Source organism: Phodopus roborovskii, unplaced genomic scaffold (genome assembly GCF_943737965.1).
Source record: "Phodopus roborovskii unplaced genomic scaffold, PHOROB, whole genome shotgun sequence".
Lineage (NCBI taxonomy): Eukaryota > Metazoa > Chordata > Mammalia > Rodentia > Cricetidae > Phodopus > Phodopus roborovskii.
The window spans coordinates 12,435,539-12,461,771 of NW_026126541.1; the positions used below are offsets into that span (position 1 = coordinate 12,435,539).

At 43.9% G+C, this 26,233-nt stretch overlaps 1 protein-coding gene across 1 annotated transcript in view; it reads right to left on the reverse strand.

Annotated features, from left to right (window-relative positions):
- Window positions 1-26,233, reverse strand: part of Cfap58 (cilia and flagella associated protein 58) — a 96,277-nt gene that overhangs the window by 49,115 nt on the left and 20,929 nt on the right. Inside the window, exons 9-14 of the mRNA XM_051199709.1 lie at window positions 26,008-26,199; window positions 11,832-11,993; window positions 11,342-11,488; window positions 4,620-4,760; window positions 3,144-3,367; window positions 417-528 (exon numbers count right to left, since the gene is read on the reverse strand). Coding sequence (XP_051055666.1) covers window positions 417-528; window positions 3,144-3,367; window positions 4,620-4,760; window positions 11,342-11,488; window positions 11,832-11,993; window positions 26,008-26,199 — 978 coding nt within the window. The remainder of the gene's footprint in view (window positions 1-416; window positions 529-3,143; window positions 3,368-4,619; window positions 4,761-11,341; window positions 11,489-11,831; window positions 11,994-26,007; window positions 26,200-26,233) is intronic.

Consider the following 26,233-nt stretch of genomic DNA (forward strand, 5'->3'; position numbering starts at 1 on the left):
CACAGTCTAGGCCTTGGAAAAGATTGAGTCACCAAACCAGATTTCCTGAAGGAAAATGAAGAATGTTAAGATGGCTAAGACATTAGTGGGAGAGACTGCTAAAGGAAATTAATAGTCAGTCCAAACCTCAAAACTACCTGAAAAGCAAAACGCATTCCCACCAACAAAAGCGGTTTAGCTTTCACAGGGTATTTTTTAGGGGCAGGTAGGATTTTGTCCAAGACTTTTAAAGCCAAACTCAAATTAACCATCTGGTTCTAAAACAACAAAATTTACATTTGATCCAGTTTTACATTGTAGGTGACAATTTGCATTTCATTACATTAAAGGGAACCTCTCATCCTGCTTTAGGTTAGCAGCCTTGAGTGGGTGGAGAAGAGGACTAGGGACAGGAAGGATGCTCTAGCAGGTGTTACCTCAAGCTTCCTCCATCTGTGCACATTCATGGGGTTCTCCAGCTCTTCCTCCAGGGCTCGACACCTGGTCCTTTCCTTCAGGAATTCTCTTTGCATGTGGAAAAGCTCCTGCCTGGATAAGACAAGCTTTGTTTGGCAAAGAACTTCTCCTGAATATGCTGTCTTTACTACAGGGGGCTGGGGAGATGCCCTGAATACATAGGGACCAGAGTTCAAATTTTCAGAACCCATGTAAAAGCCAAGCAGGTGTAATGGTAACCTATAATCCCATCCCTGGGGACACTGAGATAGAAGAACCCCCAGATGAGCTGGCTAGCCAGTCAGGCTGGATCTGTGAGCTCTAGATTAAGGCAAAGACCTATCTCATAAATAAAGTGGAAACCCATTGAGGAAAGTACCAATATACCAACCTTCCCATGTGTACACACACACACACACATGCATGTGTACACACACACATACAAACAAAAAAATGAATTGATTGCTGTAGACGCACTAACAACAACAACAATAATAATAAAAAAAAAAAAGCTGAAAAGGTCACAAAGAATTCATTTGGAGTTCAGGAAGTGCCTCAGCTCTCAGGCTTTAGAATCTTGATTCTGAATGTTCAGGGAATTTAGAATCATATGAAAGGAACCAGGTCAGGAAGGGAACCCTGAGAACCCTGAGAGATACATTTCAGTGTTTCTGTCTCTGCAGAAGTGGTCTGTGAACACTCTACATCACAAGCTCCACACCTTGCTGGCAAGTCACTGTAGCACAGGCGGTAAGACAGCACCAATTATGGCCTCCTACTTCCATCTTCACAGCAGGGTGGAATCGATGCAGTACTCCCGACACCCCTTTGCCAGGACCCATTCCCTAAAGGACTTCTGCTATATTGGGTATAGTGCAGGGCCTACATTTCATAGATTTGAAAAGCCCTGCGGGTAATTCCAATTTGCAGCCTGGGTTTGGAGATGCTGGGTCTGGAGATATGAAGATGTTCTACCTTATGTCCCACAGCCGCCAAGCATAAGTGGCTAAAAAAAAAATCTCTAAAGCCCCAGCTCAGTTTCAAACATGTTTCTCAAATCTTCAGGCATCCCTGGTTAACAGGTAGACTATCTCTTTCCCCCTGAGCATCCTGGGAGATTCTATTCACCGAAACCTTTGTTGAAAAAGGAGAAAGGGTGAGTGCTTGCTTTGACTCACGTAATAAAGACATTACTATCTGTCCTCATCGGCTGTGGATGTGCAGATTACTAACACGAAGTCATCTCTTTTACTTAATTGCTTCATTTAAACCAATAATACAACTTCCCCTCATTAACAAGACAAACCATTAGAATTAACTGCATGATGTTCACTCAACAGGGAGTGCAGAACAAGCTGCTTAGAATTAAAAGCATATTTTTAACACTTTGTTTTTCTAGAACATCCCTGGAGGAGGAAGAAAAAAGTACAAGCCGCCATACTTGAGGACGGACTGTGGGGGAGACTCTGTGAGGCACGTTGCATTGGGTTTCAACTACCTTTAACTGTAATTACAAGTCCAAACCTCAGAGACACTTAGCAATTTGCCCAAGGTCACACAGCTGGTAGACAGTGGAGCTGCTTACATCCATCCTTTATGAAAATTCTCTCTCCTTGGAGAGGGAAATAAAATCCATTATCAACAAACCAGCGATATCGACTAGGAGTGGATCAAATGTGGTCCTTTTGTATAGCATTAAAATAACTCATGGCTGACAAGTGTCATGACAGCCCTTAAGTGGCCACACAGAATGAACCCACTTGTCTGTGAAACATCAGTGACCGTCTCTCTGAGTAGCAGAGTTATGGGTGATGTTTCTAATCCCTTCTGTGTGTTTTCTCTGCATTTCCTGCATTTTCCGCAATGAAGGGTACCACATTCATTGTCTGAAAGACGAACAACTCCAAAATCAAAAGGATCAACCCATCCTTGTTAGTGGCAAGCTCACAACTCCTGTGTCTGAACACTAGGAGTATCTTTCCTTGTAATTACTATAAGGAGTAGTTCCAAACCGCATCCTGGCCTGCGGTGGCCAAGGAGAAGCTGTGCTTCTACAAGTCTGTGGGGAATAAGGGGAGTCAGCAAGGAATGCCAGATCTCTCATTCAGTTCCCCTGCAATGGCTCCTTTGAAACACAAAGATGTTTTCCCACAGGGGAAGCAGATGCTGTGTGCTGGAAGATTTAAAGAATGAAGATGTGAGCTAAGTGAATGCCGCAGAAGATGAATCAAGAGCCAGGTAGGAAATGTGGCCACCTTCTAAGGAAACAGATTTTCAGAGAGTAGTAAAATTAAATCTCCACCTCTTTCCATACTATACATTATTCCAAGAAAAAGGCATGCATATATTAGCAAGATGCCATTTAAATACTGATGCTCCTCTCTTGCAGGCTGCCTGATCAAAGGAATTCCAAAGAATCTGAATTGTAACTGGTTTGTGTTTGTTTGAGCTTTGATTTGAAATTTCCTTCTGAAAGAGCCCGAAGGGTGTTTTAATGACCTTTTCGCTGTCCCTCCACCCCATGGAAGGGACCGGCCTGTTGTCATGACACAGTGTGGGCACAGGGGACACTTTATGGACCAGCTGTACTCATTCAATGGATCCTTACACCCTCTGATGTCCATTCTGTACACTTTGCTTAAGACCTTCAAAGACCCATACAAGGTCCTTTTGTAGCCCTGCACCCAGACCCCACCACCTCCTTTTACCTGAGCTCCTCCACGTTTGCCACACTCCTGGCAAGGATGCCCTTTTCCCTGCGCAGCTTCTTGATCTCCAGTTTGAGGATGCGCATGTCCTCTACCCTCTGGTTGTACTGGGTCTCGCCTTTATTCAGCACTGACTGCTGGATCTTGATCTTCTCATACAACAGGGCTAACTCATCATTGCGCCGGACGAGTTGAGACCCAAGGATGTCTCTCTCGCTGATGACCTGGAAAGACATGGCCTCTTGTAATGACAAAAAGTCTCCCTTTTCGACATGACAGCAGCAGCCACTCCACCCGCAAATGTCTACTGAGTGTCCACACATGCCCCGTGGGCAAGACACTAGGAACATCCCACAGGATACTCAACATGGCACTTCTCCAATTGTCACAGTCAGGGTCTAATAATCCAGTAATGCTTGGCCCAGAGCTGTGTCCTTCTTTCTGTTTTTCCAAAGCTATGGGTTTTTCTTTTTAATTTTTAAATTATTTTCTTTTATTTTTGAGCTGGGCAATGGTGACACATACCTTTGATCCCAGCATTCAAAAAGCAGAGGCAGACAGATCTCTATGAGTTTGAGGCCAGCCTAGTCTACAGAGTAATTTCCAGGACAGCCAAAGCTACAAAGAGAAACCCTGTCTCAAAAACCAAAGGGAGGAGGGAAGCAAAAAATGTATTTATTCCAAAAAACCAAAAATGTGTTTATTTTCATATGCATGGATGTTTTTGCTCATCTGTCAGCGCACCTGGTTCGTGCAGTGCCCACAAAGGCCGGAAGAGGGGAGGGCATCAGCTCCCCAGTACTGGAGTCACAGACAGCTGGGCACATCATTCAGGTCATGAGGATTGAACCCCAGTCTTCTGGAAAAATAACCAGTGCTCTTAACCCCTGAGCCATTGCTCCAGCACCTCCAAACTTTTTTTTTAATGTTTCTATTTTAATGCTTTTCTGGTAAGCCAGCTCTTGTGATGTCCCATCATTTCCTACATATCACACTGACCAACCTCTCCCCGACAGGACTGTGAGAGCATCTGGGTTCCTGGCATACAGTAGAGTGTGGTGACACAAACCCATAGTCTGCAATCCCAGAACTCAGAAGGCTGAGGCAGGATGATAAAACAATTAAAGATCAGCCTAGACTACATAGGAGGCCATTTCTTTAAAAAAAAAAAATCTAATCCCCAAATTATACACTTGAGTTTCTATCATGTAATTATGAATGACACTGACACAGAGCAACTATATTATAGTACAGCTTATACAGCTTAGTTTCCCTGAAAACAGGGGCCGGAGGCTTTGTTGGCCAGTGTGTCCCCAGTGCTTAGGAGAATAACCGATGACAAGACGTGCCCATAACTGAATGGAATGGGTGATTGCTTCACGGCCAGCCCAAGACTCTACTGCTAATCTTCAAACATGGCTTGCAAAGGTTGATGGACTCGTGGTTGCTGGTGGGGGTGTGACAAGGAGCTTTTACCTGGTCTAATTCCTTCTTCTGCCTCACCCTCTCCCCGTCAGCCTCGGCGATGATGCGCAAGAGTTTCCGCTCTTCCACCTCCTGCTTTTCAATGAAGTGCTTGGTCTCCAGGGCTTGCTGCCTCAGCTTCTGTAGCTCAGCCTGACAGAGAGTGAGTGGTTCAGACACACTGCATTCAGCAGTCGCCTGAGCAGGACCAGCGGGCTGGGTTTGACTGCACAGCAATGTTGAGCATTATCATAACCCAAACAAGCTTAGTGTGCTTGTGGTGCACACCACTAAGAACCAGCAAATCAACCATGCCCAGTGTAGTGATCCTAGTCATTCTGGAAGTTGTGCCCCAAGGGTTTTCTATCACTCTTCTGCATACACATAGAAGGAGCCTCGCTGGAATTCAGTAGCATACCCCCTCTCCCCGTTACAATTCACTGAGAGCAGTTCAGGAGGAGGCTGTGGGTGAGGACAGGGATGTTCTCTACATGGACCAGCTGCTTTTGTGGTCCTGCCCACAACCAGCACACTCACTGCCAAGAGAAGGTCTGTTATGAGAATGAATTAAATTAGTCAAAAATAACAGCGAAGCATTGCTCTCGTTAAACATTTTGATAGGAGAGAAGGGATGTTATCTCATAAAAGAAGAAAAATTCTAAGACATCTCCAATGTGGAAATGAAGATACGATATACAAATAGTATGCAAATCATATTCACACTGCTGAATTCGGGCGACAATTTTCAGTATCCTTTTTATGATTTTTGTGTCTGTGAATGCTTAGGTGTGTGGGTGCAGATACACATCTGTGTGGAAGCCAAGTTGTTCTCTCACTGAGTCTCAGGGATCACCTGGCCAGCAAGCCCCAGGGATCCACCTCTTCCCAACTCTTCAGCACTGGGATTAGACAAGTGTGCCACTATCTGTGCCCACCTTTCTATATGAGTGCTAGGGATCAAAATAGCATGTTTGTACAAGGAACACTTCCCTGACTATGTCCCAAGCCTGCCCCTCCACATACACACCAGTATCTCTCCTACCACTTAGACAGTGAGCTGGTATCACAGGAGCTCAAAGAAAACAGCCATCACCAAGCAGAGACCGGAGGGATGCTTTCTCAGAGAGCTCACACCTGAGTTAAGGTTAACCGGAGCCTAAGGTGGAGTTAACTAGACGTACAGGAAAATGGGGAAGGGCTATTAAGTTAGGCAAGGAAAATTCCTCCCATGAAAGCCATTCTAACTACTGCACAGTATGCAAGTGACTTACAGTATGCCAAGCCTGGTACTGTGTGTCCTCACACAGAAACAAAGGGAAGCACATAATTTAGCCAGTGTCACTGAGTTAGTAAGTAGTGAAGTTTAGATATCCAAGCAGGATCTTTGGATGCAAAAGCCTGTGCTCGGTCTACTGCCTGTATCCAAGAGTTACAAATCAAATACAAAAGATGAGGGAGACAGTATTCATTACCCACCGAAGATGACTGATCTGGCTAACAACAGCATGAACGTGCCATCTGCTGGTGTAGAAAGGGGCATGAGCACACACAAGAGTTTATATGTCTGCTTGACAGGGAAGAATGAGTCAAGTCCTTGGCAGGTGGCAGATGATGCCCAGCTGGAGAGGAGCGTGTTGGAGGGAGGCATCCAACAGTCAGGCTGAATGAGCTAGCTGGGGCAAACTGAAACATCTGGTGTATTGAGCAGACAGAACAGTGCCCCCTATGTGGCTGGATCAGAGGGCCAGATTGGGGACAGGAGGAAGAGACAAACAGCTGGGCAGGCCTGGGAAGGATCCTCTGATTGAACACACTATGGAGAGTATGCATCAAAGACCCAGCAGTTCCCACACTAAAGGGAAGAAAGATGTGTCTGGGGGTCGGGGGGCTCCATGCCCAGCCAGGAAGGAAAGTGGGACCACTGAGCATTTAGCACAGAGGAAAGGAACAAGGAGGGGAGCTCTGCCTTCCCCACCCCTGTAATCACCCACCCCTGTAATCATGAGGTTGGTGATATTAGGCCTCCAAAGTGTGTGTGTGATTTGCTCCAAATGACAACACAGGGCTTATTTTTTCCCTTCAGGTAACTATTGGGATCCCCACACCCAAGCTTGCAAAAATAAGAGGAGGCTTATGAGGCAAGTCAGCTGAGGTCAAGGCCTGATTCTACCCTATGAGGACCGGAAGTCCTGAACCATACTAACCCAAGAAGTAAAAGGTAGTGTACACCTACTGTTAGGTGTGTAGTGTACATGTGTGCACACCTACTTTTAGCTGTGTAGTGTACATGTGTGCACACCCACTGTAAGCTGTGTAGTGTACATGTTAAGTACAACTAGCTCCTATACAACCAGGCTTTCTTTGATGACATTTTGTGTGTTCATTCATGAAGTGTGTTTTGATTTAAGGATAAGCAAAATGAAATACTGATTGGTAAAAGATCTGGTCTGGTATTACCACTCAAGGGGAGTGTCTGTTAGAAAAGAAAGAACCGGCTTTTTCTGGTTCTATAGTCACTTAAGGTGACAGCAAAGACAGCAATAAAATACCTGTTTGGCTCACGCTTCCCTTCATAAAACTTTTATTTTCCCATATCTGCACACTCACTTTTCTGTTCCTAAGCACCAAGAGCAGATCAGAATCCATCAGCAGAACAAAATGAAACCCTTGTTATATTAAAATGCAATCAACAGTGTGTAAAAGTATCTGTCTGAAATGTAAAGCCAGCCTCGCGTCTGGCATTGCTGGGTGCTTTTTTCCTAATAGATCAAAATTCTGAGTGGTCTCCTTATGTCATAAATTTATGGGCTGTAAACAAGATGTGGCATTAGACATTGGCAGCAAATGTTAGCACCAACAAGATACCTAGGGCCTAATACATTTAGCGGTTATAAATCTCAGCTGCCTCTCAGGAAGGGTGACAACCACTGCGTACCCAAGTGCTGTGCACCCATCAGGCAACATCTAAGGTAGGATGTGCCAAGTGCGCGACTGGTGACAGGAGCTCACAACGAGATGACCAGACACACCCTTCACTTCGGGATTATATAATTTTGCAATCAGTGCTTATGGACTGATTATCATCAAATATAACTCTGGGCATAAATCATATCTCAAGAGCCAGGTTTGGGAGTCTCACCGGCTCATGCATAAATCACCTGAAGCCTTCAGCCACAGGAATAATTAGGTTTTTTTCCTCACCCCCGCCCTCTCCCTTCCAGCTCCCATGGATGACAGCTCCCCATCCATGTCCTGGGACCGAATCGCTAAGTGGAAGGATGTGGTACCCTGAGGCCAGTGGCTGATGTGCTACTGAGTTCTGGAGGCAGAGAACTTGCTGCTGCACTGTTCACAGAGGATGGAAGTGCTGTCAAACAGATGCAGGATGGTTGGGGAGAGGTGAGGCAGCAGCGGGGGCTTGTTAGGACAGGAGGCAGACTTCCAAATGAGATGGCACAAAATGAACAGGAGGGTGCAGATGGAGCCTGATCCACAGAGATCTACCGTACCGGCACACCGTCAGAGGTGTGGTGCACTGGTAGCGTCTGTGGTCCCTCCCGAGTCAGGAGAGGCTGGAGACCACGGGAAAGGGGAAAGAAAGATGCAAAGGACAAAGTTGTTCAGATGAGAGGACTGAGTGGGGTCCAGACGACCTCCTATGACAACCGTCTGCCTGGAGGCTTTGGGAAGTAGTGGGATGTGTTGGCCTATAAAAATGTGTCTCGTGATCTACCGAGTCGGTGAAGCTGTGCCCCTCCAAAGGGATTACGTACCCACTTAGTTTGTAGAATGAAAGATAAATATCTTTAGGGGCAAAGTTACTAGAGAATCTGCCCTTTCCTCCGGGGTTTTAGTTCTCAAATTGAAGATACTTGCAGCCCAGAGGCCTGTGTGGAAATGTGATTCAAATTCTTAGTCTAAACTAGTCAACGGGCTGGAACTCTGCATATGAGCTGTCATATTGTTCTAAGGGATGTCAAACAGGCTTAACGATAGGCAGAATTACCTATATTCACAGCTCCGTGACCAGTCACACTCGGATAACCTCGGATAAGAAAGCAAGCTTTCTTCTTTCTCTGTTCCTCTGTTCCTCATTCTTCCGTCAGTGAGAAAGGCTAGCAATCCCACTTCTATAGTGTATCCAAAGCCATCACCGTCCTATAACCAGTGGTCGGAAGCCATCCAGACCTGAGACTCCCTGTTTGGAGTCCACCTCCGAGGCAGAAACCTTTTAATCATCCTCGTGTCTACTATTTACCCAATCTGCTTGCCTAGGGATGCGTAAATACACAACCTCCTGTCCTTTATTTTATTACGATGTTTCTTTGGCACTATATTTGTAGGTGCCTAATAATGGAAGGCGTCACTAAACTAGAGACGATCTAACAACAGACTCAAAGAAATTGGAAGTAATTGATCTTTTATATGGGATGTTATTTATTCTAGAGTGAGAGTCTATACCAGGCACTTAATTCCAAGTTGGACTTCACTGTGGTCTGATGGTTAATCTCCTGAATTGGGCATCACTTGGGAAGTAGAGATGAGAACCAGTGCATCCTCCAAGAGAAAGAGATGATATACCAATTAGCAAGGCTTATTACACTGAAACCTTGCTAATGTGACGGTCCAAGAGGCCCCTGGTGTAGCAGGGATTATAATGAGATTTTTCTAATTTGTTCAACAGTAACCAAACTCCATCCTGCTATTGACTCTGGGATAAAACAAACTGTCCCCCAGTTAAACAACTCTTGAACAAGAATAAGGACAAAGATGCAGAATATTTTCAAAGTCTACAAAGTTCTTTACATATCAATAAACTTTAATGAAGAATTTTCCATATTTTTTTTCATGAGCTGGAATGGTGGAGATGAAAAGTCCCTAATAAATATTATCAATTATCACATCCCTTTTCATAAAGGCACTTCTGTTATACTTTAATCTTTCTCGAACCAAATGTGCCTTAAACTAATTTAATGCAACAGTTCCATTTCCATGAAAACCCATCATTAGGGTACCAAGCCTGTTATTAAATTAAGAATACAAATTTCAAACTATGGCATTCTGGAATCAAGAGAATGTGACATTAAACATGCTGCATGCATGTTTCCAGGACAGTATCTATCTTTGAAAGCTACTGTTTGCAGAAACCATGGTTCTCCGTCTCTGATTTGATATAAAGGTACAGGTGAATCTTAGAAATCCATACACCAAAATTCCATCACTCTCTAAGATGTTCCTCTTTTTAGTTCCTTGCTCAAATGAAGTAGAAGGGAGCTCTCTCGTAGTGTCTTAGTGTACATACGAAGAAGAGTGTTCTAAGCTGGTAGGTTTAAAGGCTTGCCTATTAGGATGTGGAGGCACCGGCCTATAATTGCAGCACTAAAGATGTACAAGCGATGAACTGGCCATCTCCTGTGACCAGATTGGTACCTGGCCCAATTACCATCAGAGAGGTGTCATCCAGCAACTGATGAAACAGATGCAGACCTATGGTCAAACATTGGGCAGAGCTTGGGGAATCTTGGAGACAGGAAGGAAGGGTTGGAGGAACTAGAGGGGTTAAGGCTCACAAAGAGGGAACTAACAACCAGGAAGCCTGCATGGAACTGACCTAGGCACTCTGCATAGAAGATACATTTGTGTAGCTTGTTCCCATGTAGCTTGGATCTCTTGTGGGACTCCTAACAGTGGGAACAGGGGCTGTCTGTCTTTGACTCTTTTACAGGCTTTTGAACTCCTCATACCGGGACACCTTGCCCAACGTTAATACATGGGGAGGTGCTTAGTCTAAATGCATCTTGATATGCCATGTTTTGTTAATACTCAAAGAAGACCTGCCCTTTCCTAAACAGAAAGGGAGGAGGAGAGGATTGCAGGGTGGGGCTGGAAGGACAGACGGAGGAGAAGAGGGAGGGGAAACTGTGGCCGGGATGTTAAAAAAAAAAAAAAAATTATTTTGAAGAAAGAGGAGGAGGAGAAGTGGTAGTACTGCTAACCAGAGGCTCATGAGTTTGAGACCAGCCTGAGCTGCTTAGCAAGACCCTGCTCAAAAAATCTATGGCTGGATTTTTTTGACATCTCAGTAATAGAATGTCTTGGATGTACAAGGGCCTGAGTTCACCCCCAAGAATAAATAAAAAAAAAAAAAAAAAAAAAAAAAAAAAAGCAAATAAATTAGTGTGTCTTAGTAAGATCTTTGGAAAAAAGGTACTCCCAGAAGGAGAAGCTGCAAAAGTCAGATGCAAACTCAACTATGAACCTGGTCCAGGGCAAACCAAGAAAGGGAAAGCTCTAGCACCTGTTAGATAACAACACTGCAGACAGAAAAGTCACCTGCACACAAAGGAGTGGAGATTAGGGAAAGATGAACAAATACATCTTATTGAAAGCCCAGAGTAGAGTCTGGGAGTGTTGGGGGCCAGCCCAGGGCTCCTCAGGGGTTGTGAGCCTATAAGTCACTACCCACATGTTAGCTCCTCCTCCACGGAGGGGTGGTCATAAGTGAGCTAGAGCTGAGGACTCCGCCACTCTGTTCTCCTAAGGACGAGCATCACCTGTGAGGAGACCAATCCTGAGATGCCAAGGTGGTCCTCCCATCAACCGATGTGGGTGGCTTCTGGACATTAGCAACTGAGACTACAGGCAACCTTCCTTGGTTGCTCTCCCTGCCCCTCGGTGCTTTCAGTGAGCAGGAAACTGCCCGCAAGGGCTTCTGCTGTAGGTGTGCACGGTACCTTTAGTGTTTCCTTCTCCTTCTCGATGCGCTGCTGCTCCAGGTGGAGCTTCACAAGAGCAGACTCCTTGGCAGAGATCTCTTCCTTCAGCTGGTCCACCTGATGCGTCATGATCTTTAACTTTCTCTTCATCTCTGTTATTTCATCCTAACAAAAGGAAGGGGGAAAGGTTTGGGAGCCAGACAGACACCATCATCCACCTGGAAGTTCAGTATCTCTTTAAGAGCTCTACCAAAACAATATCTGGCAGATCTTGACCAGGCTATTCCTTTGTCTCTTGTGCCCATCGGCATCAAAGCACTTTCTAGCAATGACACATAAGAGGCTCAGGAGACACACACAACATACAAACAGGGCCATATGCAGCACACATGTGCAAACACATACACACGCACACACACACACACACACACACACACACACACACACACACACTGTTTACTGTTTCCCTGAGCCTCCACCAGGTAAGGTAAGGACACACACTGTTTACCTGAGCCTCCACCAGGTTTTTGCTGTACAGGTTCCTGTCTGATCTCACGGCTTCATACAGGTTTTGTTGCTGCTTCAATTTAGTCTCTGATTCGGCAATTTTCTTCCTGTAGTCAAAAATCTGTATTTCACGGACTTTAATGTCTTCCATGTTTGCAAGGACCTGGGGGAGAAGAAAGTATTTGGACACAGTTGAATAGCCCAGCTGTGCCTGTGGGTTTGAGGGAAATGAGCTTTTTTTTTTTTTTTTTTTTTTATCTAGGAGTGACTGCTAGAGATGTTAGCAATCAGAAAGCTGAGACATTGTCGCCCCAGCACATCACAAAGTGAAGGCCAATTATTCACACACACACACACACACACACACACACACACACAACACTACTGCTCAGGAATAAAGGCCTAACACAATTACGTTCTAAGATCATAAATAGGGAAGCAATTCCATTCGGGAAATGTCTACTGCTCACTGCACACAAAAATAGGGCAGGGGACCCTGAATTTAACAGATCTTATCAGGCAGGGCTAGGAAGTTGTTACACCAGCATGTTCTGAAATTCACTGTGAGAGCTTTCTGTAAAGTGACCTTTCGTAGCCATCTAACTGTCTTGCTGATGTCAAGCCTTTTCCACTATGGAATCTAGGTAGACTTCATAGAAGTGCATGCACACAACACTTCCAGGAAAGACAAGAAGCCACACGGATGCAGTGGCCATGTAAACTGACTCTTTTAAAGGGAAAACTTAGTTTTAAATGACTTTTTAAAAATTTAGCAGAGGAACAACAATCTATTAATGACAACATAAATAACACCAGCACATGAAAAGACAAAACGTTAAGACATCATGACATCGTAGTGGACAACAGACAGTTGTGACAGAAGATGGAATGGGCACATACTCAATAACATGAGCCTAGAAGACTCTTCTGAGAAAGCAGCATTGTTTTCTAGAACGTAAAAATGAGAAAGGGCCACACACCTCTGCCAGGCTCACAGTCAGGTGATCCAGGCGTGTGCCACTTGTGGCCAACATGTTACCAAGTTTTTGTGCTATGGATACTTTCTCCGCCTCTTATCCCCCAGTGTGGAATTAGTATCTTCAGAGAACCTTCTAGCCAGTCCCTTTGTAGTGTTTTCCGATCAGGCCTGCTGTATGAGTGCCTGCTGAGAGCTTCTTGGACAACTACAGTGAGCTGAGCTTTCCTAAGAATACACAAGTCAGCGGTGTCCTTCCAAGATCAGTTCATTTCATGTTTTTTAGTAATTAAGTGAAGGCGGGTTAGAGGAAGTCCACCACTGCCCAAATAAAGAATATCAGATATTGATTTGGGAAGCACTCACACAATAAAAGTAAATAACCACCATAACCTTCTGCCCCTGGAGGGGCAGGGTCTGTGAAACAGTATAGTGGGATGTTTACTTTGTCTCCTTCTGCGTCACTGGCCACGCCCATTGGGGGTGGAGCCATAACACATCCCAAGTGAGGGACTCAAGTGAGGCCCCTCCTCTTCCTTATAAGGGATCCTGTCCGTCCCCCACGCCAAAGCTACACCCCAAGGCCATTACCTCAAGTCTATTGGCAGAACACGTTGTCACTATAATGAAGTGTTCCTTTAAAAAGTTGTTTATAATAGTCCCACATACCATAGTTTCAATTCATTTTAGAAACGTGAAGCGTGCAGGTTTTTCTTCACGCAGGCCTTCTCACCCTTCCTCACACACCAGCCCCTTGTCACCACAGAACAGAAGGAGATTAACAATCTGGTGTGTGTCTCTCACACTTTCCCTTGAATCCTACATTTTCTACTCAGCTCTACAAACAAACAAACCAACAAAAAATAGGCTGCGACAATAACTTAAAGCTATCAGTTACATTCTACGTCCCTGGCACTTTACATGTTTTCATTCATTTAATTGTCACTGGCATCCTACAATCAGGAAAATTGAAGTCAATGGAAGTAATATTTCCATAGTGATTCAGCTATGGAGTCTGCAGCCCCGGGGGTTTCCTTCCTTTTCTATTATTTGCTTTGGGATTTGTTTTCTTTCTTCGGGCAAATGACATCTTTCTGTAGACTCTTTCATGCACTCAACACGCAATCGTTACCTTGTGGAGACTATATTAATTAGTCCAAATCATTGTCTTGAATATCCCTCAGCAAGCAAGTGTGCGCCATCACATAGTTAGCTACTTGACTACGAGCAATCATGCATCCCCACTTTTTGCCACCAGGAGCCAGGCTGCATTGGCCATTTTGTACAAGGATTCTCGTACATTGGCACTCTTGTTTCTAGGGAGCAGATTCCCAGGAATGGAGTAGCCGGCTCAAAAGATATATATATATATATATATGTTTTAACTTTAATACATATTGCTAGACTGCTTTCCAAAATGGTTGTAACACTTTACATTCCCACACTGCCAGAGCCACTTTCCTTAATAGAAAACTAACTTGGTACTTCTAGAGAAGAAACCCTCTTTGGTCAGACTAGATGATTCTTTGAATGTGCTATTATTGAATTTGGTATGTTAAATTTTCATTTAATGTTTCTGTTCAATTTTAACATCAAGGATTTTGCAAGTTTCAGACACCGAATGAAATGCCTTTGTGTTCATTCATTCAGTAACCTAGTCATTCATTCACTCTCTTCATTCCCTTGCCTATTTGGTCATTCACTCAATGAACACAGACTGAGGTCCTGACTATGCCGGGCCCTATAAAAGCATGATTAAAAAGAGGAACAAGATACTCTCCCCACCCTCAAGCTTATCTCTAGTGAGTGACCCCACTACAGAAAGGATACTCAATGAATGGCACAGAAAGGATACTCAATGAATGGCACAGAAAAGATACTCAATGAATGGCACAGAAAGGATACTCAATGAATGGCTAAAATCAGATTGATACATGCACTAAAAAGCCACTGGATAATTTCTGAAGATAGACCTATCATCTTATCCAAGCAGATAATATTAGGAGTTTATATAATTTGTGAGAACTGCCTCTTTGTTCTTAGTGCTCAACCATCCCATCCAAAAACTCACCTTGCACACAATCACTATGAAAGCAGTGAACTGCATCAGTATAGCAATGGCCATCACCATCACCTCAAAATTACACAAGTGCATGAGGAGCAATTTTTCCTAGATCTATGCACAAAGAAGATACAATTATAGCTTCTACCATTATAATTACATACAGTAAGAATTATCTGCATATAATTAAGAGTTATGCAAAGCATTTGATAACATCCTGCCATTCTTTAGTATTGCTGTTTACTGCTATCATTCAGTTGAATAGTCAGGAGTGGAAAGAAATCCCATCCTTCATCCAGCACCACTATAATCTGCATTGTTGGATCCTTAACAAAACAGCAGGTAGCTTTGTAAGATATAACATGGTAATTAGAATTATGTTAGGAATATACACAAAATCTAAATAAGGTAATCATCAGTGGATCTGTTGTCTGGTTGTAAGCATGAAAGAAAGAAAGGGAGGGGGAGGAAGAGAAGGAGAGGGAGGGAGGGAAGGAGAGAGGAAAGGAAGGAGGGAAGGAAGAAAGGAAGGAAGGCAAACACTAAAGTTAGCCTGAAATTTAGCCTCATTTACAGATAAGACATCATCCTCACGGGGTCCGTGAAACGAAAAGATTGAAACTACTTTGAACAGTGTCATCAGCATTCAGAATATCTAGCAGCACATCAGAGAATGGGAAAAAAATTTCTTGTTCAGTCACTTTGAGAGATGTTATAACAAGAATGATCCTTGGCACAGAGAGAATAATGCTCCAGAGAAAGGATGCTGGTGATGATAGTGAGGACAACTTTTTTTTTAAGCATCCAAGTGGCATGTACCAGCGTCCTACACACAACAGTGCACATAATCACAAGTTCACTTCTAGATTCTGAAGCCAAGAGTTATGGGAATCTGTCACCATACCAAGAGGACGAATGAAATTTAAGTTAAGTGACAATGAAGAAACAGCAAATACTGCAGCTAGGGAAAAAGACAACTTGCAAGTCAATTTATTTCTGAGCATCGAGACTCCATTAATTCTGATGTGAAGCATTCAAATCAATGTCCTACAGAAGCTCATAAACCCAACACGTATTGAATGTGCTGGGTGCTACACAGCAGCCCGGCTTCTCATCGTCACGCTGTTCCCTGTTAAAATCGAGTTATCAGAGAAGCCGAGAGGAGGTGCAGCTGTGAAGCTGCAGCTTAGTGAACCGATTACACTTTTGGGTACCCAAACCAATTCCTGAGATCAACCACTTCAAGCCCGGTCATTTTTATTGCAGTCGGAGAAGCAGAGCTGCCAGCATCCTCAGGCCCCTTCAGAGGAGCTTAGAAAATGCTTACAGTGCAGAATAGGGGTACAGTCTGCACATGTAACACCCCCTACCATTTCTCTTCGTGTTAAAACAGCCTCACATCAGAAGTAGGAGTGAAATTAAAACCGAATGAGAAGGCTGGGAAACGGCAGCACAAACAACACATCACATGGACTGAGGCCGGATGACAAAGTAGGTCAATGACTTCGGAAGCCTCTGCCTGTGTGTGATGAGACATCAGTGTCTATGTTCTCCTGCTGCTAACACCTTCACCTTCCTAATGAAGCTGGGAAAGTCTCCGGGTAAAAACAAAAGAGACTTTTGTACCCAGCCACAGCAAATCTGTGCCCAGCATTTTTTTTTTTTTTTTTTTTTTACGTGCCCAGCAAATTTTTCTTACTTTCTTGTTTTATTCTCAACATCAAGCTTAGAGAGATATATCTGCATTTGATTTCAGTGAGGGGATAAACATTTTTGGCATCCTGTAAGTGCCTAGGACACAGCAGTAATCATTAAATAAATGCTAACCCATTATTATGATGGATCGCACAATGTCATGTGTATCTAATGCAAGTACTTAACAAATCAGTCTGATTTTCATTGGAATTAAGTCCAGTTCTGTGGGAAAGGAGTAATAGGCAGTCCATTTCATTCACTATGACATAGAAAGCATACAGTTTGTGTATGTCTCCTTCATGGATTCCCTGGGGTTCTACCTAATTAAACATACTATATATAAAATACAGATTAGCATGAAAAATGAGTTTTATTTTATTATATAGATATCTATATCGTGAACAATATTTTTATTGTGTGGTGTGTGTGTGTGTGTGTGCACATGGCATGGTGTGTGCATGTTGCACTTTGTGTTAGGGTTCCTTTGATCATGTATATATGCATGGAGAATAGGAGTTGTATCTCTCTCCAGATATGAAGCTAAAAATGAAGATAATATGTGCTGAAATCCTGAGGCACGTTATCTAATGGTTCTTCAACTATACCTTCCCTCCCCTTGTCCCACAAACTCTTAGACGTATGTTTTCCTCATTCATGAGGTTGAACTCTACCATGTGATTTGCTATAACCAATGAGAAGTCAGGACAGTATGTGAGTAGACATAAATGTGAGCTTGCATGATCATGTATCTTCTGCATGCCTTCTATCATTCAAAGAATATATAAATTAAAAGATGATAAACAAGTGGTTCCCACCAGGGCCAAACTCACATCCCAGAGTCATATCTGAGCAACCCCAGCCTATCCCCATCCACTACAGACCTGTGCAACCCCAACTTATATCTGTCCACTACAGACTTTAGCAACCCCAGCCTGTACCTGTCCACTATGGACCTGTGCAACCCCAGCCTATCCCCATCCACTACAGACCTGTGCAACCCCAGCCTATACCCATCCACTACAGACCTGTGAGTAAGAAATGAGTGCTGATTTGTGAATGCCACTGAGATTTCCTGCTTGTATATCATGAAACATTTTATGATAAAGTTTGATGGAGATGAATGCCTCAGGGAAGGGCTGAGGTGCTGAGCCATCCAATTCTGGCACCATGGAGGATCTTCTCTGTTGTTGCAAATGCCAAGTGAAATTAGCAAAATATACTGTGGGGCTTTCAGAATTTGAGATCAACCTTTTTTTCCTCTAACCCTGAAAGAACCGAAGGGCACATTCATGCTGGGCTTGCAGCTCAGATGGAAGAGAAGGCTATCTGGGTGTCACCTGGGGCTTCAAGAGCTGAAGAAAATCCAGATCTGCTCACCCACGAGGGTGACATATTTCACATGAATTTTCAGGCAGGGCAGACCCCTAGTGTTGGGTATTATAAATACATTACTGAAGAGTGATTTAATGTAGACACTTAAAAGTGAGCTTTTTGACTAGCTCGTATGGATCCCGTTACACTTTTCATTCATCCTTTAGAAAAGTATGTATCTGTTTAGAAAATGGCTCATTTAGACCTCAAAACCTAATGATGCTTATCCTAAAGAAGTCAATGAGTCAGTCCATTGAGGGAGACTGGACAACTATGCAGTATGACACAGAACTCCTAAAGAACCAGAGGGGAAAATGAATCCTCAAAAGGTAAAGGTACTTTTGACGAAGTACTTTAGTGGAAGTAGAATTGTACTGGTCCTTGGAGGATGGGAAAGATGTCTTAGTGTTGCTTATTTGTATATGTGTGTGCAGGAGCACATGTGTGTGCAGGAGCACATGTGTGTGCAGGAGCACATGTGTGTGCAGGAGCACATGTGTGTGTAGGATCATGTACCCGTGGAGGACAAAGATCAGTTCTGACTTCTTCAACTATTTCTCCATCCTAACTTTCTTCTTTAGCCATGGTCTCTCACTGAACCTGGAGGTTGCTGATTCAACTAGACTGGCTAGCCCGAAAGCATCCAGATCTTGTCTTGGCAAGCCCAGCACTATGGTAGCAGGCACACTTGATGTTGGCTATACATTGCCTTGTCTCTATCTTCCTTTCTTGAATTAGAGAATTATGAACCTTACCCTTTTGTTCCCATTCTGGAAGAACTCAAGCCTGCATCTGCTTTTACACAGACGAGGGAACTCCAAACTCAGAGCCGACCAAGTCATCTCCAAGCTCCCACTGCTTTTGTTGCTCTTATTGTTTGCTTGTTTGTGTTTTAGTCAGGATATTAAAATAATATGTACTTGTGTGGTGTTTAATATTTATTGCCAAATTAACAGGATCTAGAATCACCTAGAGAACAAAGTGGCAGCATTTCTGAGGGGTTTTCTAGACTGGATTAATTAAAACAGTACCATTCCACAGGCCGAGGGTCCTGGAGGTGGATACAAAGAAGCAAGCTTCTGTCTGCAAACACAATGTGAACTGCCTCCCTCCCTCGCGTCTGCTGCCATGGCTTCCTCGCCATGTCGGACAGCACCCTCATGCTGTGAGCCTAACTGAACTCCTCCTTTATTTCATCACAGCAGCGATGAGAGTGGCTAATACAAGTGTCTTAAGAAGTCTTGGAAAAGATGAACAGGAGAAACTGAAAGTCAGTGTTTCCCTACCCGGAGACAATCACTATCAATATAGCCACAGATTTTTCCACTCTTGCTTCAATTTTGAAAGATGGGGAAATGTGGTTTCTGCACATTTCTTGCCTAGATTCTCGAAGTGATTTTCTTCATCGCTGTAGACACACCACACACGGGAGCTTTCTCCAGAGCCAGTTGATAAAGAGCCTGCTACTGCTGGCAGGTCAGTGCACACATCTCTCTGGATAAGGTTTTTTTTTTTTTTTTGGGCTTCTAGCATCAGAGACCGACTCTCTGAAACTTGGTTTCTATTCTCTGTTATCTTCATCTCCTGACTTGAAGAATTCTGATCCTTCGTCTTTTGTTTGCATTCCAGGAGAACTAAACTTTGCGTCCATTTTGATGACTCCATTTCCTTTCCCAGAACTTCAGTTTTTCTATTTTTAGTGCAGATCCAAAATCTGCTATGGATGTGGATTGGTGGCTTGGCTTTTAGTTTCTATGCAGCTATTAATTCTAAAAATAACCCCTTAGTTTTTATTTTACCTTTGTTTTCTCCTCAAAGTGATGCCTTTTTTAATTCATACTCCAGGTAACAGTCCTATATCCTAGTTGAAGCACTGTCCTTAACAATAGCCACAAGTCTGGTGTGATGGTTTGATGTGAGTTGTCCTTCTGTGTATATGTTTCTATTATTTGTTAATGAATAAAACACTGTTGGCCAATAAGGCAGGAAGATAGGTGGGACTAAGAGAAGAGGAGAATTCTGGGAAGTGTAGGAAGAGAACAGATGCCATGTGAGACCGGGAAGATAGGACAGGACAGGCCCTTCTCTGGTAAGATGAGATCGCATGAAAATACTTATATTAATAGAAATGGATTAATAATTAAGACAGAGCTAGCCAATAAGAAGCCCTAGTCATTGGCCCACAGTTTCACAATCAATATAGTGCCCATGTGTTTATTTGAAGCCAAATGGCTTCAGGAAGCTCCATAACAATGGTGTGGAAGGGAATGATCCCCATAGGCTCTTAATACGTGGCCCACAGTTTATGGAACTGTTTGGGGAGAATTAGAGGGTGTAGCCTTATTGGAGGAAGTATGTCACTGAGGATGGGCTTCTAGAATTCAAAAGCCTATGCCATTTTCTCTCTTCCCCTCTCTCTCTCCTCTCTCTCTCCCTGTGTGTGTGTGTGTGTGTGTGTGTGTGTGTGTGTGCGCGCGCGCGCGCACATGAGTGCTCCCTGTTTGTGGATTAAGATGTAAATCCTCAGTGCTTCCTGCTGCCATGCCTTTGCTCATCAGCATGAACTTATTTTGTAAGATGCCTTGGCCACTGTGCTTTATCACAGTCATAGAAAAGTAACTGACATGCCTGGACTCCCCATTCTGGGCACTAGAAACCCCACATTCTCCCAATATTCCCTCATAAGTCTGTGAAGGAATTACATGTCTACTATGGTTTCCCAACTCCAATGCTTTCTACAATCTCAGTTGACATTTTGTCTCTTGTGCATGGAGCTGCTTTTCTAGACTGTGTCACTGTTTATCCCTCATAGCCCTATGTCTGCCCATGCTGCGTGTGAGTACAGCCACAGGGTTAACACAGCAGATGTCACTGGGGGATTTATACTTCAGAACTCAGAGAAGATCTTAAAAACCCAAACTGGCATCCCTGCTCCAAGCAATTGATTTCCTCCCCTGGCAACTCCCTAGTGTTGTCTCTTCCGGAAGAACCAAGGCTCTGCTTGACACCGGCGTCGCCTGGGCCCAGCCTCTTCGTGGTCTCTCCTACCTCTTCCCACTGCTGCCTGCAGCCTGCACTCCAAGCTCCTCACAATCCCTGTCGCTTTCCCTTTTGATTGGTTTGTTTGCTTGCTGTTTTTGTTTTTCAAGACAGGGTTTCTCTGTGTCGTTCTTGCTGTCATGGAACTCACTCTGTAGACAAGGCTGGTCTTGAACTCACAGAGATCCTTTTGCCTCCCAAGTTCTGGGATTAAAGGCAGGCATGTACCCCTGTGACTTTATTTATGTCCATTCTGGCTGATACAACTGTACCGTTCACACCAATGTAAACATCAGGTACTTCACCAGAATGGACTGTTTTTCCAGTAGCAGAAACCTAGCACCAGATATGCCCTGTCATGATCTTTGTAGGAAGCCAGCACTGGGATTCCCACCCTCAGCTCCTTGGTTTCTGGCCTTGAAGTGCACACTGACATACACCCCAGCTTTCCTGGGCCTCCAGCCTAAGATGGGAGACTGTAGGAATCCCCCACTACCATCACCATATTACACATTGCTCCTGCTTACTATGCTCCCCTGAAAGTCCCTGGCTAATGCTCACAGCGATGCTGGTAGGTTATTGGGTGACAGCGGCCCTGGTCATGTGAGATTAGCAGGGAGAGATGCTGAGCCATCTTCCCAGCTCGTCTTGGGTCATCTATCTGATGAAGCAAAATGAAGTACCTATGCGTGGATGTCTAGCTCTTTTTCAGTCACCTCTGTTGGCTTTAAAACTCTTGTCCATCTTCGTCTCTTGTCTGTACCTTCTGGACGATTAATAATTGAGAATAGCACTACTCAAATACTACTTTGAAGAAAAACTCTGGGTTATTTGTCAAGCAGATGTGTTTACTTCAAATACTTTGAAAGTATGATTTCTTTTAATCCCTGCAACCATCCCCAAAATAAATGCCTCCAACCCTTTTGTATGCATACAGATAAAATTGGAATTATATCATTTGCATAATTCTATATTAGTCATATGATGAACATGCTTCCCATTTTTAATACTTGTGTACAATTATTACAACAGCTACTTAATATTTTATCAGATAAGCCCAACACAATTTGTTTAACCTTTCAGGGTACTGGTTTCTATTTTTCTTTATTCTAAATTATAGCATGAAGAACATTCTTTTATAAAATTCTTTCCAGTCCTATTTTTCCTTAGATTTGGTTTGTACAAGAGAAATTCCCATGTCAGGATGACACTTTAGAATGTGTGTGTACTCACTTTAGCAAATGGCAATGTTCATTTCACAGCATTTTCTCTAGCCCTGGTGTTAGTTCCTAATGTCTTACAAATAGAAGGAATGGAAGAGAGCTTGGTGTCTATGTTAATGAGGGTGTGCTATGGATCCACACATGCTGGAAGATAAATAAAGCAAGATACAGAAATACTGTAGCTGGTAAACAATATTTTAAGAATTTATACTAAAATTGCTTGGGTGAGATTGCATAACTCCATCTACCTCAAACTCCAGAAACTGTAAGGAAAAAAAAAGACTGACAGAAAATCACCAACATCCCTCCTTTTCAAGGGAATCAAGAAAAACGTAACACCCTATATAAGAACTACAATAGCATCTTTTAGGCCATCACCATGTACCCATTTAAATCTTGCTTAGTGCCCACTATGTGCCAGGGCATCAGAAATACAGAAATTCTGCCTGAGGTAAAGGCATTGTCCCAGAGATCCCCCTAAAAAGCAGAGAAAACAAATGAACTAACAAATAATTATGCTAGGGGTTCATAAGTACCAGAGATACCAACAAACCCAGGGTGTAGAAAGTGAACCTCACTCCCAAAGGGAGTCTTACTTGGGCATAGTGAATAGTGGTTTTCCATACACCAAAGGGACAAAACAACCTTCCAGAGAGAAGAAAGAACTTGAACCCCACCCCAGAGGTCAGAGCACCCCAGCTGCTGTGCTATGCATGGACCTTGTGTGCTGGTTCTTTCCATTCACAGCATGGCAGTGGGTCCTGGGAGCCTGCATCCCTGTGTCAGAACCTACTAGCCCCTGGTCCTACGAACAGGACACCCTGAATTTTCTTCATGTACTATGATGTGAAAAATCATTAGAAAGCGTTGTCCTGGGGAGCTGGCAGGTAAGGTGACGGCAGGTGAGCAAGACAGGGAATAATAAAGTCACAAGGGAGGGACACTGTGACATACATCTGAAATCCCAACACCCTGGAAGCTGAAGCAGGAGGATCTTGAATCCAACGCCATTCTGGACCACACAGTAAGACCCTATGTCAAACAAACCTAAAAATGAAATATTAAAAAAGCCGCAGAGTGAGCTCCGCTCAGGTGAGGTGATGGCAGCTTGGGAGAGTGTGTGCTCCTCACAGAGAGAAGTTGTAACCTCGATTTCTCACATTCAAGTACCTGCAGGGCCTCACCCCTCAGGGCTCCCGTTAGGTGCACCCAGATCCTGCCCAAAGTGCTGGGTGTGTGGGGTAGAGTGTGAGAAGGCAAGCCTCACCCCTGCCCTTGCCAGCTGAAGCTGGGGGTGATCCCAAGGGTCTACTGGGTCAAGAGGCCAGGGAATCCCTCCAGGATCTTCCTGCGATATAGGACTGAGGCTGACCCTCATAGAGAATTCACCTAAGAGAGAACAGATCTCTGCTGCTGTGGACCAGAAATGCAGGGATTATTTTCTGTTGGGCAGGCAGATGAAAACAAAAGCTGGCATGGAGGCTAATCTGTGCAGTCCCACCTCTGAACTGGCAATGCATCCCCGCAGAGTAGGTAAACCAGCCAATCTTTGTCAGAAGTGAAGTGTGTACCACTCCCAAGGCTCCGGCTCTGGGGTGTAGGTGTCCTTTGGGGACCTGCGGGGACTGGCTGCAGCACTAAGCTAGTACTCCTCAACCTGCCTCTGTAAATCTCACTTTCCAGTGGAGAATGCCTGATTTCCTATTCCCAGCACTTGCTCCGCTCTGTGTGCACAACCCAAGTGTTGGTGGCAGCCCCTTATCATCTCTGAGAGTCCCTTCAAACAACAAACAACAAAACAAAGCTTAAACATTCAAGTGTGTTGCTCAACACTGTACAATTCACTGTGGATTTGACTGACAAGCAGAAAAACAGATTCACATTGCTGTAGAAGTCAACATTTTGCTAGGGGGAGACAAGAAGATTAAATGAGCCTTTTCCCCAAACTCTCCCCTTAGCTCATAGCGCCTTTCTGAGCTCCCACTCCATTCCTGGGCCTCCGTTCCAGACCCTCTTCCAAAACTGTGGGACAAACCCACAAGGGATCACTGAATGTGGAAGATGGGGAGGGACACAACAATACACTTAAAGGTTTCTGACAACACAATAACCAAAAATTAAAAGCAGCTGGCGGGATGGCTCCGCGGTTTAAAGCACTGTTGCTCTACAGAAGACACAGGTTCAGTTATCAGCAGGCACATGGCACCTCACAAACATCCGTAACCCCAGCTCAAGTGGACCCAATGCTCTCCTCTGGCCTCCCCAGGCACCAAAGTCCCGCATGGTACACACACAAGCAGGCAGGCAAAATACACGGATAAACTAAATCTTTAATATTTAGTTGGAAATCGAAGGCACAAGGGGCCCCAGGTGTTTCCGGTGGCGTCGCCTGTGGCACATCTTGCAGCTTCGCTGCAGCCTTGGCTCTGAGCATGCTCGCACACCTTGCTCAGCACACAGCACCAGAGAACAGCGCTTGGAGCCCTCAGCTCAGATCTGGCAGTGTTGTGCACCATGGATGGCAGTGCTTTTGCCCTGCACTCAAGCTCTTCTACTCTTTAATTAAGGAAAACAAAGGCTTTCAGTATTTTCCCACCATCACTCCTCAACATGGAAGTATCAATATATCTGTTAATTGTATTGATAAAAATGTTTGGTTTTTTTTTTAATTGCTATATCTGTTAATTGTATTGATAAAAATGTTTTTTTTTAATTGCTCTTTTGAGTTGCTGACCTGAATTTCATTAAAAAAGAATAATAATCATTACATGAACCTTGTCTTAGGATTTAGGACAGAGTTTTCCAGCGATTTCTAAAACGACCTTACACATATTTCTGCCATTTTTGTATGACATACTTGTGTAAAGTGGCATTCCAAGCTTTGACAGTTATGAAAAATCAAAGTAGCAATCAACTCTGAAAAACATTAAGGGTTCTTTATGTTCTACAATATTAAATATTCAGCCAAGATTTCATTCTTTATGTTAAAAATAAGCATGCACAACCCACCTCATTAGCATGTAAATTGGCTTTCACCTTTAAGAAATGGTAACACTGCATGTATACCAAAGAACTGTTTGGAAATATGCTTATGATTTATTATCAGTTGATGTTTGATTTACACATTTATTTATATTCCTATGTATCTGGGGTCAAGGAAAAAAATATTGGACAGAGAGGGATCTTGAGGGCAAATAAGTTAAGAATCTCTGCTCTAGGCCATTTACGACCGAGTGTGTGCCCTGCAGCTAGCCACTGTTTACCTGGCCTCATCTGATACCAGCAATGTGCTAAGACAACTGGATAAAAAGTCCAAATATCTGAAAAGCCCCTGTCGCTATGTCCTTCTCCCTCGAAGTGGTTTACAAGAAAGAGAGACCTAGAACCCAGCTACCCAAAGTGTGGATTCCTCTCAATGGTGGAGTTGTAGGTTCACCCCCACTTTAAAATAAAAATGCTCATTGGAGGGGGGGGTACTCATGACCTCACTTGAGATTGGTTAATACGGTGTCTTTCTCCTAACATGCTCGCCTCCGTGTTCTGCAGAGATAAGCGCATCAGGACAGGTTGAGAATAGAGAGTTGAGAAATGATGGTGCCAGAAACATGATGCTGGCAAATGATGGCTGCTGCATAGCAGGGCAACAGGGAAGACGAAGAAGCCACCAGACAAGGGGACAAAGGGCAGAAATGAGGGGAGACAAAGCGAGCAGAAGTAAGGTCCAGGACCAAGGGCAAGTCCTACATCTGCAGGCAAACCATAGGCAAGCATTTGAGCAAACCATGCCAGCACAGTCCGTGGAGTGGCTTACCTTCTGGGTGAGGTCACTGGCCTCGTTGATGTACCGATCACGCTCCTTTTCCAGCTGAAAGATGATCTTCCTCTGCTTCTGGGCCTCATCCTTGTAGTTCTGGATCTCCTCCTCCAGGTTCCTCTTGGCTTGCTCATGGAGCTTCACCAGGTCCACCTGCTTCTGGGTCGCACTGACCGCCTTAAGCATATTCTAAAAGGTGATGGCAACAAAGTACATGCCTTAC